Source organism: Phascolarctos cinereus, unplaced genomic scaffold, assembly GCF_003287225.1.
Source record: "Phascolarctos cinereus isolate Bilbo 61053 unplaced genomic scaffold, phaCin_HiC Scaffold_726;HRSCAF=1367, whole genome shotgun sequence".
Lineage (NCBI taxonomy): Eukaryota > Metazoa > Chordata > Mammalia > Diprotodontia > Phascolarctidae > Phascolarctos > Phascolarctos cinereus.
Window position 1 is genome coordinate 46995805 of NW_027556098.1, and position 14467 is coordinate 47010271.

The 14467-nt window shown below is 39.0% G+C and overlaps 2 protein-coding genes across 3 annotated transcripts in view; one reads left to right on the forward strand and one right to left on the reverse strand.

Annotated features, from left to right (window-relative positions):
* Positions 1 to 357: 357 nt before the first annotated feature.
* On the reverse strand, positions 358 to 9277 carry RWDD2B (RWD domain containing 2B). 2 transcript variants are annotated; one of them, XM_020995999.2, is made up of 5 exons: positions 9175 to 9277; positions 7762 to 7974; positions 7609 to 7676; positions 7094 to 7459; positions 358 to 615 (listed from the first exon to the last, which is right to left on the reverse strand). In XM_020995999.2, the coding sequence occupies exons 2-5, from the start codon at positions 7966 to 7968 to the stop codon at positions 381 to 383; spliced, it is 876 nt and encodes a 291-aa protein (XP_020851658.1). In that variant the 5' UTR covers positions 7969 to 7974; positions 9175 to 9277; the 3' UTR covers positions 358 to 380. The 2 variants fall into 2 exon arrangements, with proteins under 2 accessions (XP_020851658.1, XP_020851657.1); XM_020995998.2 differs by lacking the exon at positions 9175 to 9277 and adding an exon at positions 8902 to 9168.
* A 28-nt stretch (positions 9278 to 9305) lies between these two features.
* The window catches only part of USP16 (ubiquitin specific peptidase 16), a 36046-nt gene continuing 30884 nt past the window's right edge, over positions 9306 to 14467 (forward strand). Inside the window, 1 exon segment of the mRNA XM_020995994.2 lies at positions 9306 to 9423. The gene's annotated coding sequence lies outside the window, so the exon portion shown is untranslated.

The window sequence follows — 14467 nt, forward strand, 5'->3', positions numbered from 1 at the left end:
AAAGTCTGTAATAAAGTAAAAACATTACTTTTAGAACTCTTTTGCTTCTCAGGGAGGCATCTAGCTTGTTGGCCTGTGCTGACACTGGATTTCCTATTCCCTATGGGCCTTTGGTTACCATTTTGTGTAGTTCTGGGATAGATAAAGTCACTTAGTGTAGTCTCTCATTGGATTTCATGATCACTGGACCTAGTGCTATTTTTAGGTTTTTAATGGAGGAGGTTTATGGGAGCTGAGCTGTTTGCCTCGTTCAGGTAGCCCTCTTGACTGAAAGTATCAATCTGCAGTTTAAAATACTTATTAGTCCCTTAGCAAACAAAAGTCCATGACTGGCAAAAAACAATAAAAAATAAAAAGTCTTCTATGTATACTTTATTCAACTACTGTCCCTCTATGCCAAAGTAAATCCGAAAAACATCAGCACATCCCCTGGCACTTAAAAATTGATAAAGCTGACCCAAATCCATGTGATTTCCTCTGTTACCATTTGTATCAAAAACTTTTTCTTCAAAATTAAAAAATTTTCTTTGTTTTTGCAGTTCATCTTGTGTGCCATCAAAAGTAATGTCTTCTCGATGGCGAATTAAAATTCTCTTCCACGTTAATCTTCGGAGTCTGGAAAGAAATTTTCAAAGAAAAATTTTTCCAAAATGTAAAACACATTCAGGTACTTTTAAAAATAAAAGCTATACGAGTAGAAGTTGACTTACCAACCCATCTTTCAGTGCAATGAAATGTGTTGATACTCAATGAATTAGCACGTGGTGGAAAGAGCATTGTACTTAGGATAAGGACAGATGATTATAGATTTAGATAGGGGAAAAGACCCTCATTTTAGAGATAAGGAAACTGAGAGCCATAGAAATCAAGTGATTTGCCTTTGGTTATGCAAAATGAAGACACAGAATTAGAACCTAGGTTCTCTGACTCCAAATTCAGTACTATGCCATTGTGTATGAGGGTTTGTTTGGTTTTTTAAGTTTTAATGTTAAGCCAGTTATTTAACTTCTTATGCTTAGGATTCTGTAAAATAAGGATGGCAATATTTGCAGTAGCTACTTTACAAGGTGATTGTAAATAAAATGTGAAATGATATATTCTATAAATACCCATTATTACAGAGACAGGATAATGTGCTGGAAAGAACACTGGACATGGATTCTGGAGATCTGATTCTAATACTGATTCTATCATTTGATAGCTGTATGATCTTAGACAAGTCACTTACCAATCTGTGCCTCAGTTACCTCCTTAGTAAAATAGGGATATTAATAGTTGCCCTACCTTTCCTTTAGGGTTGTTTCAAGAATCAAGTAAGACAAAGTATATGAAAGCTGTAAAAATATAGGTTGTTACGTAACTACGTAATAGATGTATACTATAGAACACTTGGACAAAAAGAAGTCTGAGAAACAGATCACAAGCCTGGCACAAAGGAATAATAACACTGTCTACCTCAGGACTGTTGTAAGAATCAAATGAGATAATATTTGTAAAGCACTTAACATAGAACCTGGCATATAATAGACACTTTCCCTTCACCTTTCTGCTTTAATAATTTCATTCTCGGAGAGGTGAAGAAACCAACAAGGAGAAATTCTATTTTGGAACTGGTTGCTGCGGTAGAATGATAGCAAAAATTGGAGGCAGGGTGAGGTGGGCATTACCAGCTGTTAGGATCCTAGTATTTGTGATAATGAAAAGGAAAGTCAAGCATAATCTGGCATGGACCTTAGATTCTGGGAAACCAGATTTTAAACTGGTTAGTTAGTAAAATAATAGATAGATAGGATCTCATGGACTAAAATTCTACAGAGGAATTCAGCTGAGGAGGGATCAGAAACTTGCATGAATGACATTCTGAAGAGAGAAAGAGAAACAATTCTAATCAGAAGAAAGTGAAGTTGTCTGAAAAGACTGAATCAGATGCACGAGGAACTGAACAAGCAGCTAGATTTTCAAAAGATATGTACAGAAGATGGAAGTGAGAGCATATAACCTAATAAATACATGAGCACAGTACTATCAGAATGGAATTAATAATGTTAGAGATCTGGAGGAGCTGAACCTGACAAGGAAAGCTAACAAATAGAAAAGATTTTTTTAAGCTATCTTGAGAAAAAGAGAGGGATTATGGTAGATAAAATGGAAATAAATGATAACTAACAAAAGAGAGAAGGTTCAGTTATTGTACTTTTTTCTCTATCAGACACAACCTTTGGATAGGAAAGGCCAGAAAACAAATGGGTAACAGTGAATTGATAGACAAGATGGTAAGAGAGCACCTGGCAGACATATATAGGAATTCAAATCACCTGGCCAAGATGAACTATGTCCTTGAGAATTCACAGATAATCCACAGAGTGATTTCTGAGTCACTGTCAGTGATTTATGAAATACTTGTAGTGAATGAAGGTTACTTCAAGACTGGGGTGTGCAAATGTCCTAAACTTCAAAAAAAGACAAGAGCCTAGAATCAACAAACTAGAGGCCAGGGAGCTTGACTTTGATTATTTGGAAAATTCTAGATCATTAGAATAATAGTTTGAAAACATATTATTGTGGGAAAAAAAATTAAGGGCTATGGGCTAGATGATAGCACAAGATGGATATGGAATTAAATAAATAGCCAGACTCATGTGCCAGGGAGCTGTGCTTGGCCCTGAGCTGTTTAACATTTATTTCTTCAGTGACATTTAGCTATAATAGTGACATATTTATCTAACCTATAGATGACAGAAAGCTGGAAGGGACAACTAACACTTTGAATGTTAGCTAGATAGTCAGAATCCTAGCAGTCTTGAGCTTAATCTAATAAAATAAAATCTACCAGAGATAAATGTTTAGTTTTGACCTGGGTTCAAGAAATCAACTTCACAAATGTAAGATGGGGGATATAGCAGTTTTTCTGAAAAAACTTCAGGCTCAGTATGAGGCAGTGTCCAAAAAAAAAAATTTAAAAGCTGATATGATCTTGAGCTACATTGAAAAGGACAATAGTTTCCAGCAATAAGGTGGTAACCGTTCCTATGTATTGTGTCTTTGTCAAACCACATCTTTCTGAAGTACTGTGTTCAATTTGGGTGCTATAGTTTCCAAAGAACGACCAGGATGGTCAAAGGTTCTATGTCCTAAAAGGTCAACTGAAGGAACTGGAGAGCTTTCTGTGGGAGAACAGAATAGGCAAGAGAAAATGAATGTTGTCTTCAAGTGCTGTCAACTGGAAGAGCTTACTAGACTTGTTCCATTTGGCCCCTGAGGGCAGAACTAGCAACAATGTATGAAAGTTTCAAAGACTCAAATTTAGGCTTGATGTCAGGAAAAACTTCTAAGAATTAAAGTTATTCATAAATGCAATGGATGGCCTCAGAAGCCAAGGGTTGCCAAGGTTACACTTGTTTCAAAAGGCAGAAGCTGGACAGCACTTGTTTGGTATCTTTGTAATAGTGATTCCTTTCTAAGAAGAATTGGACTAGATGGCCCCTAACATCCTTTGCAATTGGCACATTCTGTGATTCTGATTCTGTCCTTGAAACCAATCAAAAATATACCCACTATCACTTATTGCCAGCCTTCTTAGAGGACATTTAAAAAGATAAAAATGAATGTACTTTTCATGACCTGAAGGTATCAGAGCCAGGACAGAAACCAGGCTGTGAAGGCTCTTGTCTTTTATACTGAAGTGGTCTTTCCAGAACATAGATGGCTGGTCATAGTTGATTGTGAATACTTACAACTATGGAAATGATATTTATACTATTCTCTCAGCACTCTCAGTTTTGTAGGTATATGGCTTGTAAAAATATTACTAATTCAGATGGGATTTTAGACCTAGAAAGAGACTTTAGATATCTATTCCAGTAGCCCACAGTAAGCCTTGACAATCCTAAGACCCTAGAAATTGGTATACTAATAAGATACCTGTTTATTTAAAAAAATTAAAAACTGATTAAATCAATGTAAAACCACTATCAAAATAAGTCCAGATTCAACCTTTCAGTTGAAAATGCAGCATGTCAACTCAATAAACATTATTAAGCAGTACACGCAAGGCAATAGGGAGCATGGTGTAGTAGATGTAAGATCTGGATATAAGACAAGATTTGAAGTAAGGAGAACCTGGTTTAGGTCCTACATACATTAAGTTTGTGACCATAAGCAAATCACTTAACTTCTCATTCCCTTTAACTAAGACTTTAAGTGGTAGACAAGTTGCTGATCAGAATTGGTGGAATTACCCACACTAATGACATCACAGGTCCAGTACCAAAATATGCATGCAAGATGATAGTAATACAAAGAAAGATATGTGAGCAGCTTCCAATCTAAGGAGGGTTGAGGTGGGATGGGATATAGTAAAAACATGTACATGAAGAGTTAAAACACAAGGACAGGTGAGAAAAGTACAAAAGAGAGATCTATTTTTCTATCCTTAGTGTGCTGCCACGATCTGATTTGTTCTTTCTTTTTCCTGCTAAATAGCCCAAGCTCCTCAGGAGCTCAGCAAAAAGCAAAGATGTAGCCACCTTTGCTGAACTTGCATTCAGATGATGCATCTTTGAAGTATTACTGTTGGTAAGTGGTACTGCTACTTACTATCATTATTGTCACTCCCTAAGCTAGAAGAGGGGCTAATCTAAGAGCTAGTTTATTTTTATGTGAATTTTTTTTCTTTACCTCCATTCCATGGCTGACCTAAAGGCTAAAGTGATCAAAGTTACACAATTAAGTTTGCAGTAGAGCTAAAACTACAATCTATCTGAACTCCTAGCTCAGTGTTCTCATGATGAGTGAGTAACCACTTATTTCTAAACATAAACCTAGATTTTTCCCACCATTTGCCTCCTCTAAAACTACTTTTGTGCTGCTGAATAGAGGTAGAGACAATCATACAACCAGGCTGCGTACACTACAAATTTAAAATGTCTAACCTTAACAAAGGTCTTACTGTAGCATGGCATACATTTTGTGCCTATCTGATTGATTTCTTATTTCCCACATCTATTCCAAACCTTTGCATCTTTTCAAACCTCTCACATATTTTCTCATCCTCTCAACTGAGAACCTTAACTCTTACTTGATTAAGAAAACTGGCCCATTTGCTGCGAGCTCCTTTCTTCTCAAAATCCTTTGATTTTGTCTTTCCATTCTCTTTTCCAAACCTCCACTCTCTGATGATGTGGGCCTTCTTACCAAGGTCTAAATATGCCCTCAATCCCATCCCCTCCAAATTTTCCAGCAGATTGCCCTACTTAATCTACAGTCTCTCTCTCCTTATTGACTCCTTCCCTACTACTTTCAAACATGCTCAAATCTTGTCATCCTTCAAAAACAAAAACCAAACAAAACTCTTTGCTATACCCACCATGCCCCTCAAACCATTATCCTATTATCCTCTTCCCTTTCTCAGCCAGCCTCCTAGAAAATGCTCACTGCACTCACTGCCTCTACTTCTCTTCTCACTCACTCCTCCACACTTTGCAATCTGCCTTCTGATTCTATCACTCAACTGAAACTGTTCTGCAAAGTTACTAATCACCTCTTAATTGCCTTATCTTACATTCTCGGTCCTCATCTTTCCTGACTTTTCTGCTGCATTTGATACTGTTTATCAATCTCTCCTCCAGGAAACTCTCTCCTTTCTGGATTTTCATGACCCTACTTCTCTCCTGGTTCTTTCCCTACCTATCTAACTCTTCCTTCTCAGTTTTCTTTTTGGTTCAACTTCCATATCAGGACCTCTAATTATCAGTGTAACCCAAGATTCTGTCCTGGGACCTCTTTTATTTTCCTTCTATATTCTTAGTGACCTCATCAGTTCTCACAGCTTATACAGATGATTCACAGATCTATATATCAGCCTAAGTTTCTCTCCTGAGCTTTAGCCCCATATCAACTGCCTACTGAACATTTCAAACTGGATGACCTAGACACATCTCAAATTCATCATATCCCCAAAAGAACTTATCATTTTACCCCCTCTTCCAACTTGTTCCTCTTCCAAATGATCCTATTTGTTAAAGGCACCATCATTCTTTTCCCATCTTCAAGGTTCATAATCTTAGTGTTATCTTCAACTCCTCATTTTCACTCATCCCATATATCTGTTCAGTCACCACATCTCACCCTTTTCTGTTTCTACATATCTCATGTACAACTCCTTTTCTCTACTCACATAGCCACCACCTTACTTTAGGCCCTCATTGCTTTTGTGTGTGTGTGTGTGTGTGTGTCTCGAGGCAATTGGGGTTAAGTGACTTGCCCAGGGTCACACAGCTAGTTAAGTGTCAAGTGTCTGGTCTGAGACCGGATTTGAACTCAGGTACTCCTGACTCCAGGGCCAGTGCTCTATCCATTGCGCCATCTAGCTGCCCCGGGCCCTCATTACTTTTTACCTAAATTACTGCAATAGTTTCCTAAATGGAGTCCTTGTCTCAAGTATTTCCCCTCTTCAGTCTATCCTCCACACAGCTGAAAAGTGATTTTCTTTAAGTACAGATATAACCATTTACTCCCCTCCTCAATAAATTCCAGTGGTTCTGTTAACTCTAGGATAAAATATAAATTCCTCTCATGGGTTTGAGACTTTTCAAAATTTGGCTTTAAGCATTCTTTCCTTTCTCATTATACATTGCTCTTCTTCCAAAATTCTATAGTTTAGCCAAACTAGCCTTTCCTCTTTTCCTTCTACACAGAACTCCATCTCCAATTTCATTGCCCTGGTTGCCCTCAATAGCTGAAATTACTTCCTTCTCACCTTTATCTCCTAAGATCTCTCACTTCCTTCAAGACACAGCTCAAACACTACCTTCTATAGGAAAACTTTCCTGGTTCCCCCAACTGCTAATGCCCTATCTCCCCTATATTTATTCTATACATACTAATATGTAAATATAGGATTCATATGTACATGCCATCTCCCTCCATAGAATACAAGTTCCTTAAAAACAACAAATATTTAATTTTTTGTCTTTGGATCTCTAGAGCTTAGAATGGTGCCTGGCACACATAAGGCAATCAATTCTTAATTTATTATTACTTAATAACAAATATAGCATCATGAGTTGTATAGTAGAGGGAAAAACAAACAAACCTTGCCCAGAACTCTTCACATGTACTTTGTGAACCTTCAACACAAATAACTCCAGGCTTCCCAGGCATGCTAAACCCAGAAAGGGAGAGATCCTTTGCCCATTCCATAATATTTTTTCTTTTCTGTTTGTTGTAAATGTGATGGCTATAGATCCAAAGTCTTGTGAAAATGACATCTGTTGAATAAGTTGGATTTGTCTTGGTGGTAGTGGAAGATGTGGGTTCTCTCTTGATATAGGTTGATGCATGCTCTTTAACCCATTCTGTTGCATTTAGTATACAGACTTCCCCACAGTATCCTTTTTGAAGGTAAGCAGTTAGGTCTGTGTTTAGCTGGGTCTGCTGGGCTCTACTTAATGAAAGTGATCTGTTGAAAAAGATAAGCAGAGAAAATCTTTCTTAATTTCACTGTGCCAAACCTCCCAAATATTAAAAATATATTTTAGTTCTTTAATGTAATTTTTTTGGCAAAGAGTTTCTGTAACTGTTGTTGTTGTTGTATGTTCTATAACATACCTGACAGTAATTTCAGGCAGGATTGCAGGATACTGAAAAGGGAGAGCACAAGATAAAGAAAACGTAACCTGAAAACAGAGAACAATAATGTTTTAGGACTTTGTACTAACCACTGATAGGTCTCCATTTCCTTTAAAAATGAAAGTGAATTACCATAGATTCATTAGAAATCTCTACTTTTATATTTATAGTAAAGTGAACTTTTGAAGATGGAACTTCTGTGGTCCTCATTTCCACATAATCTTTCAGTTCTGCTAAAGCCAGATGATCATGTATTATGAATTCATTCTCATCAGGAAACATACTAGAGAGCAGGTCTAATTCAGACAGCTGAGCTTCAGCTTGCTTTACTTCAGTCATTTTAGGCTGTTTAGGAAAATGAGATTAAAAAAAAGATTTTTAAAACATGATTTCTGATAAAAAAAACCCAAATATAAAAGAATTAGGCCTTCTAAGTTAAATGTATTTGACTGTCATTTAAGTCTCAAATTTAAGTATAGTTATTATTTCTCCTTCACCTCAACTTAGTTCTATTTTGAGGGGAGGTCAAGGTAGTCAAACAGTGGCAGGGCCTGAGGTAGAGATTATGATCCAGGTACTAAACTTACTGGTAAGGAAGTGACTTAGAAGTCCATAGATCATAGCAATAAATCTGGCCAGAACTGACAGAGTTCTAAAGAAGAAACAGTCATTTTGGGTGAGTCACCATGAAATGTGGTGTCTTTAGGAGCACGTTAAAATTTTTAGTAGGTACTACTAGATGATGGAAGGAATCTAGGATCACGGATTTAGGAGCCAGACCTCAAAGGAAACCTTGGAAGTCATCTAAGTCAACCCTCTTTTTATAAATAAAGTTACTGATGTCCAGGAAGGTAAAGAAGCTTGCTTGCCCAAAGTCACAAGGGAGTAGAAAAGCTTTAGAGAGTAGAATGCAAATTAGGGTCTCTGACTGTAATAATTCTAGTTATCTTCCTACTTTACCACAAAAGAGAAAGATGGCAGAATGGGATGAGAGACAGAATGGTAAGGGAGATCGGAGAAGGATATTAACTAGAAGAGGGGTTGGTCTGAATTTACTATGCTAGTCCTCCTCCCCCCTTCCCCTTCCAGCTAGGCAATTCAGTGGGGAAGGAACAGGCTGTCAGAGCTGAGGGCACAGCGTGGCCCTGGCACTGATGGAGTACTGCCCCTCCAGGAAACTGGAATAACGCTGCGGAACGTCTCTGCACTGTACAAGTCTCCCTGTGCTACTTCTGATTATGGAGGAATTTTAGCTGCTTTTTTCACGCTCACCTAGGTTTGGGCGTGAATCCGATAACCATCATTCGCCCACAAACTCCCCGTTTTCCTGGAGCGCAGGCCCTGGAAAGGCCAGCGTAGACTCTGCTCTTTCAGCAAGATGGTGTAGAATTAAATATTAATTCTTTGATCCGGACCTTTGAGAGATGGCTTGAGAGGCCACACATAAATCGAGGCGCTGCAAGGTTTTGAATTAAACCCTCTCAACTCTGAATGTGTCTCAGCCACAGAACTAGAGACCCCGGAAGGCGGCAGCAAATTACCTACCCCAGGCGTGGGAAGCGGGGCTTCCGGGTCCTCTACAGTGCGCGCGCATCTCGAGGCGGACGAGTCGCACGCACCTGGAAGAATGCAAGCATTTCCTATCCCATAATGCCCCTTTCCGGAAATTAACGCGAGGCCTTGGGCTGCTCTCGGAGTAGATTTTGTCGGGCTGGAGTCGTCACTTAGAAGAGGTGGGGCCGCAGAGGACTCGCGGACTCCTTAGAGGGGCAGCTATGGGAGCAGTGTCCGTAGGTGAGTCCCGTTTCCCCCGACACGCCATCACAGCCGCTTCTCGCCCCCAAGACCGTGAGCCCCACACTCGTCGCTTCCTTTCCTTAGCCCTAGGAGCCGCTCTCTTCTGGGCCCTTTCCTCCTTCCTCGAGTTCTTTGACCAACTGCAGGCTCTTCCGTCCTATTGGCTGCGTGTTCCGTCAGTTAAGTGGATCGTCCAATGAGAGGAGTCGGCGGCGGCCTCGCCTTCTCGCTGCTGAGGCGACCACTGGGTTTGAGACCTCGGAGTTGCACCGCTGCCGGGTGGCACCGTTTGGGTGGGTTTGGGCACTGGGAAGCCACGTGGTAGGAAGAGCTTTTGTGGTCGCTCTCACGTGGTGTTAGTTCGGGGTACTCTGGCCCAGGGGAGCGCGGGACGCCCTAGATCCGAGCTGGGCACTCAGCCTCCCCGGGCCTGCTTCCTGCTCCAGATTCGGTCCTGTGATTAGACAGTCTGTAATGCCCCTTCTAACTCTGAAATCTTGGGATCCTACAACAACCCTGTGGCGACCGCACATAAGGAGAAGGCCATACTCCAGAGCTAGTGATAAGACTCCAAAGAGACCCTGTAATTATATATTAAGGGAGAACAAGTTGGCTGAGAGGGAGAGGAATGGAAAAGAAGAGGATGCAAGCCTAGACTTGTCTAACTGGTTGAGGTGTGGTGTAGGTTTCCTTAAAGATATAATTTACCTTCTTCTATAACTCTCAGACTTTATGGCATTGATAGATCTGATGCTACTATGTGACTTACTATGTATGTTTGAAGCACTATACTTGCTCTCATATGTTCTGTATAGTTCTAAAATGTTACCTACTGTATTTCTCACTCCAGGATTAACTCAGAACGCATTTATCCTCAACATGCAACAATTAAAGTTTTTGGTGGTCTAAGATACTTATATAGTGAAAAGAGTACTGGCCTGGGATCAGGGGACCCATCTGCTTCTGTCTAGCTATGTTACTCTGTATGAGTCACTTTGTAAAATTAAGGGATTGAATTTTTATTCCGTACATTTTATGGCTTTATAACTACGACAGTAAAATGAAAGATTTAGAAGTGCAAACACCTCCTTTCTTCCTTTTTCTCTTCTCTTAGACCTGATTTTCCCCTTTCCTAATGGTTCTGTCAAATGTCTCTGTTCTTTACTCACCTGATATGTACATTTTCTGTAGAATATCCTCTTAACATTTATTGAGTAGATCAATCCCAAATATTTATTCATCACCTACTATACAGTAATATTCTGCTAAATGCTGTGAGAAAATACAAAAGATAATAGAGCCTTCAGTCAACAAACATTTATTATATGCTGTTGTGTGCCAGCCACTGTGCTAGGGTTTAGAGATACAAATACAAAAATGAAACAGTTCTTTCTCCCAAGAAGGTTATACTCTCTTGAAGGAGACAATGTACACATATATAAATATGTAAAAGACGCATAAATTAGACACAAAGTAGCTTTGGATGGGAGGGCACTAGCTGCTGAGGGAATTAGGAAAGACTTCCTGCAGAAATCAGTACTAATTTTGAAGGAAGCCACGGATTCCAAGAGTTAGAGGTAAGGAAGGAAAGCATTCTAAGCATGGGGGACAGTGCCAAGAGTCAGAGATGTAAATTTGAGAATCATATCTGAAAGAAAACAAGTAGATCAATATGGCTGGACCATGGAGCAGGACTAATGTGTAAGAAGACTAAAGAGGTAGGAAGAGGCCAGGTTTTGAAGAGCGTTGAATGCCAAACAGATCCTAGTGATAATATGGAGCAACTGGAGTTTATTTAATTGATTTGGCATGGGAGGATGACATGGTCAGATTTGTGCTTTAGTAAGGTCACTGTGGTGACTGTGGAAGACAGATTGAAATGGGGAAAGACTTAGAAGCAGGGAGACTAATTACTAGGCTATTATAATCCAAGTCAGAAGTAATGAGAGCCTAAACTAGTATGGTAGTTTTGTGAATGGAGAGAAAAGGACAAAGTTAGGAAATGGGGAGATAGAAGTAAGGAGTAAAAAATGACTGCTAAGTTTATGAACTTGGGAGATTGGAGGTATAATAATAATAAAAAGAACAAGAACTAGCATTTTTAAAGAACTTTAATGTTTGCAAAACACTTTGCAAATAGTATCCCACTTTGCTTTTACAAAAACCCTGGGAAGTAGGTGCTATTATTATCTCTATTTTACAGATAAGGGAACTGAGGCAGATAAAGGTTAAGTGTCCTGGGTCACAGAGCAAGTATCTGGATCAGATTTGAACTCTGATCTTTCTGACTCTAAGTTTAACACTGTATCCATGGTGCCACTTAGCTACCTCAACAGTATTGTGGAGCCCTCAACAGTTATAGGGTTGTTTGGAAGAGGAATAGTTTTTTTTTTTGAAATGTATCCAGCTCAACTAGATTGAAATATCTAATAGGCAGTTTGTGATGTGGTATTGGCCCTCATGAAAGCATGCTGATATGGTGATCTGAAAGGATACATTTATATTAGGATACATTATCCTTTGAGAGGATACATGAGAATAAGTATATGATTTGTGTCAGTATGAATTGCACAGCAAGTGTCTCAGGAGTTCAGAAGCAAAAAGGCCAATGTGGACTGGAACAGTCAGAAAAGGTGTCTTGGGAGATTTGGCACTTAAACCTAGCTCTTAGAGGATGGGTAAGATTTGGCTAGAGAAGAGTAGGTGACATTTCAAACTGAAGGCATGGCATAAGCAAAGGAATTAGAGGTAAGAATAAATGTTATGTCGGGGGGGGGAGGGAGAAGGTTACCTTGTTAGTATTGGAAACAACATTGTATTAGGATTTAGAAGACTAGATGTAGGCCTGCTAGCTATAGCTAATGGCTATATAACATTGCACAAGTCATAATTTCCATGAGCCTCAATTTCCCTGTAAAAGTTAAGTAGTGATAGTTTTCCTTCTTGACATACATGACTTTGGGGTAGTGGGGGAGGCACAGCAAATGAATATTTCCATGACCTCATTATTACCTCGATGCAGATGATTCTCAAGTCTCACTGAGCCTGACTCTTTTTCCTAAGCTCCATGCCCAAATTTCTAGCTGTCTGTATGTGGGACATCTCCATACAGATATGGATACAGTTGCCATCATCTCAAATTCAACATGTCTAGAACTGAACTAATCATCTTTCTCCCCTCAAAAGAACAATAACAAATAAAAACCCCATTTGTCCAGCTTCCCTATTTCTACTGATACTTGTAATGGTTTGGACAGAACAAAAATTTTGGCTTATAAGAAGTTGATTATCCAGATAAGTAGGGATGTAATAAGAAGTTAACTAGCTCTGGTAATCAATTGAAAACCAAAAATCAATCTCTCCTTTGTGCTAGATACTGACTTTACACACGCAAAATTGAGATAGTCTCAGCCTTTGGAGGAGCTTATGATTTCAAATCAACATCCTCAGGTACTGAAAGAATTAGCAGATGTGAATGCTAATGGTGGTGATGATGATGATGATAGCAGCTAGCATTTTTATAGCACTTTAAGGTTTGCAGAGAGCTTTACAAATATCTCATTTTATCCTGACAACAACCTTTGGAGGTAAGTGCTGTTAGCATCCCCATTTTACAGATGAGGAAACTGAGGCAAGTAGAGGTTAAATGATTTGCCCAGGGTCATACAGGTAGTAAGTATCTGAGGCCACATTTGAACTCAGAATTGCTGGACTCTTAAATCCAGTGTTCTATCCACCTAGCTGCCTTCAGCTTTTTCCTTTTCTTTTTCCTTTTTTTCAGCATTAATAATAGACTGGTAAATCAGGGCAATTAATTAACCTATTAAGTCTTTCATGGGATCCTTGTAGACAAAGTGTATGGTGTGAGCTAAAGAGACAATACAGTTAGGTGAATTCAGAAGTTGTTGAAAGTGAATGGTTATCTCTGCTTGCATCTGTGTTTGACTGTAGGCATCTCCTTCTAACCTCAACTTTCCATAGCTCCTTTATTGCTACTATATATGGAATTATTTTTTTAAACAACTATGTATTTGTCAAACAGCAAAAATCCCTCTTCTCACCCTCCCACCTCAACTCCTCTTCACCCATTGAAAAGTAAAAAAAAAAAATCCCAGTTACAGACATGTGTAGTCAAAACAAATTTCCAGTTTGGCTATGTAAAAAATAATGTGGTCAAACAAAATAAATTTCCAATTTGGCTGTGTAAAAGAAGTCTCTTCACTCTGAGCAGGAAGTGGGTAGCATATTTCTGGAATCGTAATTATTGATTACACCGATCAGAGTTCTTAAGTCTTTCAGATTTGTTTGTCCTCACAATACTGTTATCAATGTTGTAATCATTCTCTTGGTTCTGTTCACTTCATTTTGTCTCAGTTCATGCAAGTTTTCTCAGATTTCTCTGAAACCAGAGAATGAAAGCACCCCACTCCACCATTTCTTACAGCACAATAGTATTCCATCACATTTATGTAACATTAATTGTTCAACCATCCCCCAGTTTATTGACACCCACTCAGCTTCCTATTCTTTGCCACCCAAAAAGAGCTTCTAGATTTTTTTTATAATGCTTAGAGTTTGTTTTGTTTAGGACTAATCTCTCCCTTAAATCCACCCTTTTTCTAATTCTTCCACCCCCTATCTTTCCCTTATATTTCACTGTTAAGTAAAATGTGGGTGGTTTTTTTGTTCTTTTTTAACAGTTTGAGGAGGGATAAAAAGGTTTGGAAAAGCCACCATGGCGAGTGAGATAATGAGTCAGATGGGGAGACAGAAAAAGATTGCCTTGCTGCAGTGAGGGCTTAGTTTGTTTTTGTCAAGGCAGTTGGGGTTAAATGACTTGCCCATGGTCACACAGCTAGTAAGTATCATGTCTCTGAGGCTGGATTTGAACTCAGGTCCTCCTTACTGCAGGGCCAGTGTTCTATCCACTGTGACATCTAGCTGCCCCTGTGAGGGCCTAGTTGTGATTATGTAACACAAATTTGTAGTGGATACAATCTATACAGTTATTGTTATTATTATTATCATTACTATTATTATT

What these genes read in the sequence shown, in the direction of transcription:
- RWDD2B (XM_020995999.2), bottom strand. Translation starts at nt 7,968, where the DNA reads ATGACTGAAGTAAAGCAAGCTGAAGCTCAGCTGTCTGAATTAGACCTG. An exon ending in CTGCCTGAAATTACTGTCAG is followed by an intron (nt 7,460 to 7,608) that starts GTATGTTATAGA and finishes CTTTTTCAACAG; the next exon opens with ATCACTTTCATTAAGTAGAG. An exon ending in TGTGAAGAGTTCTGGGCAAG is followed by an intron (nt 616 to 7,093) that starts GTTTGTTTGTTT and finishes ATTTCTTTCCAG; the next exon opens with ACTCCGAAGATTAACGTGGA.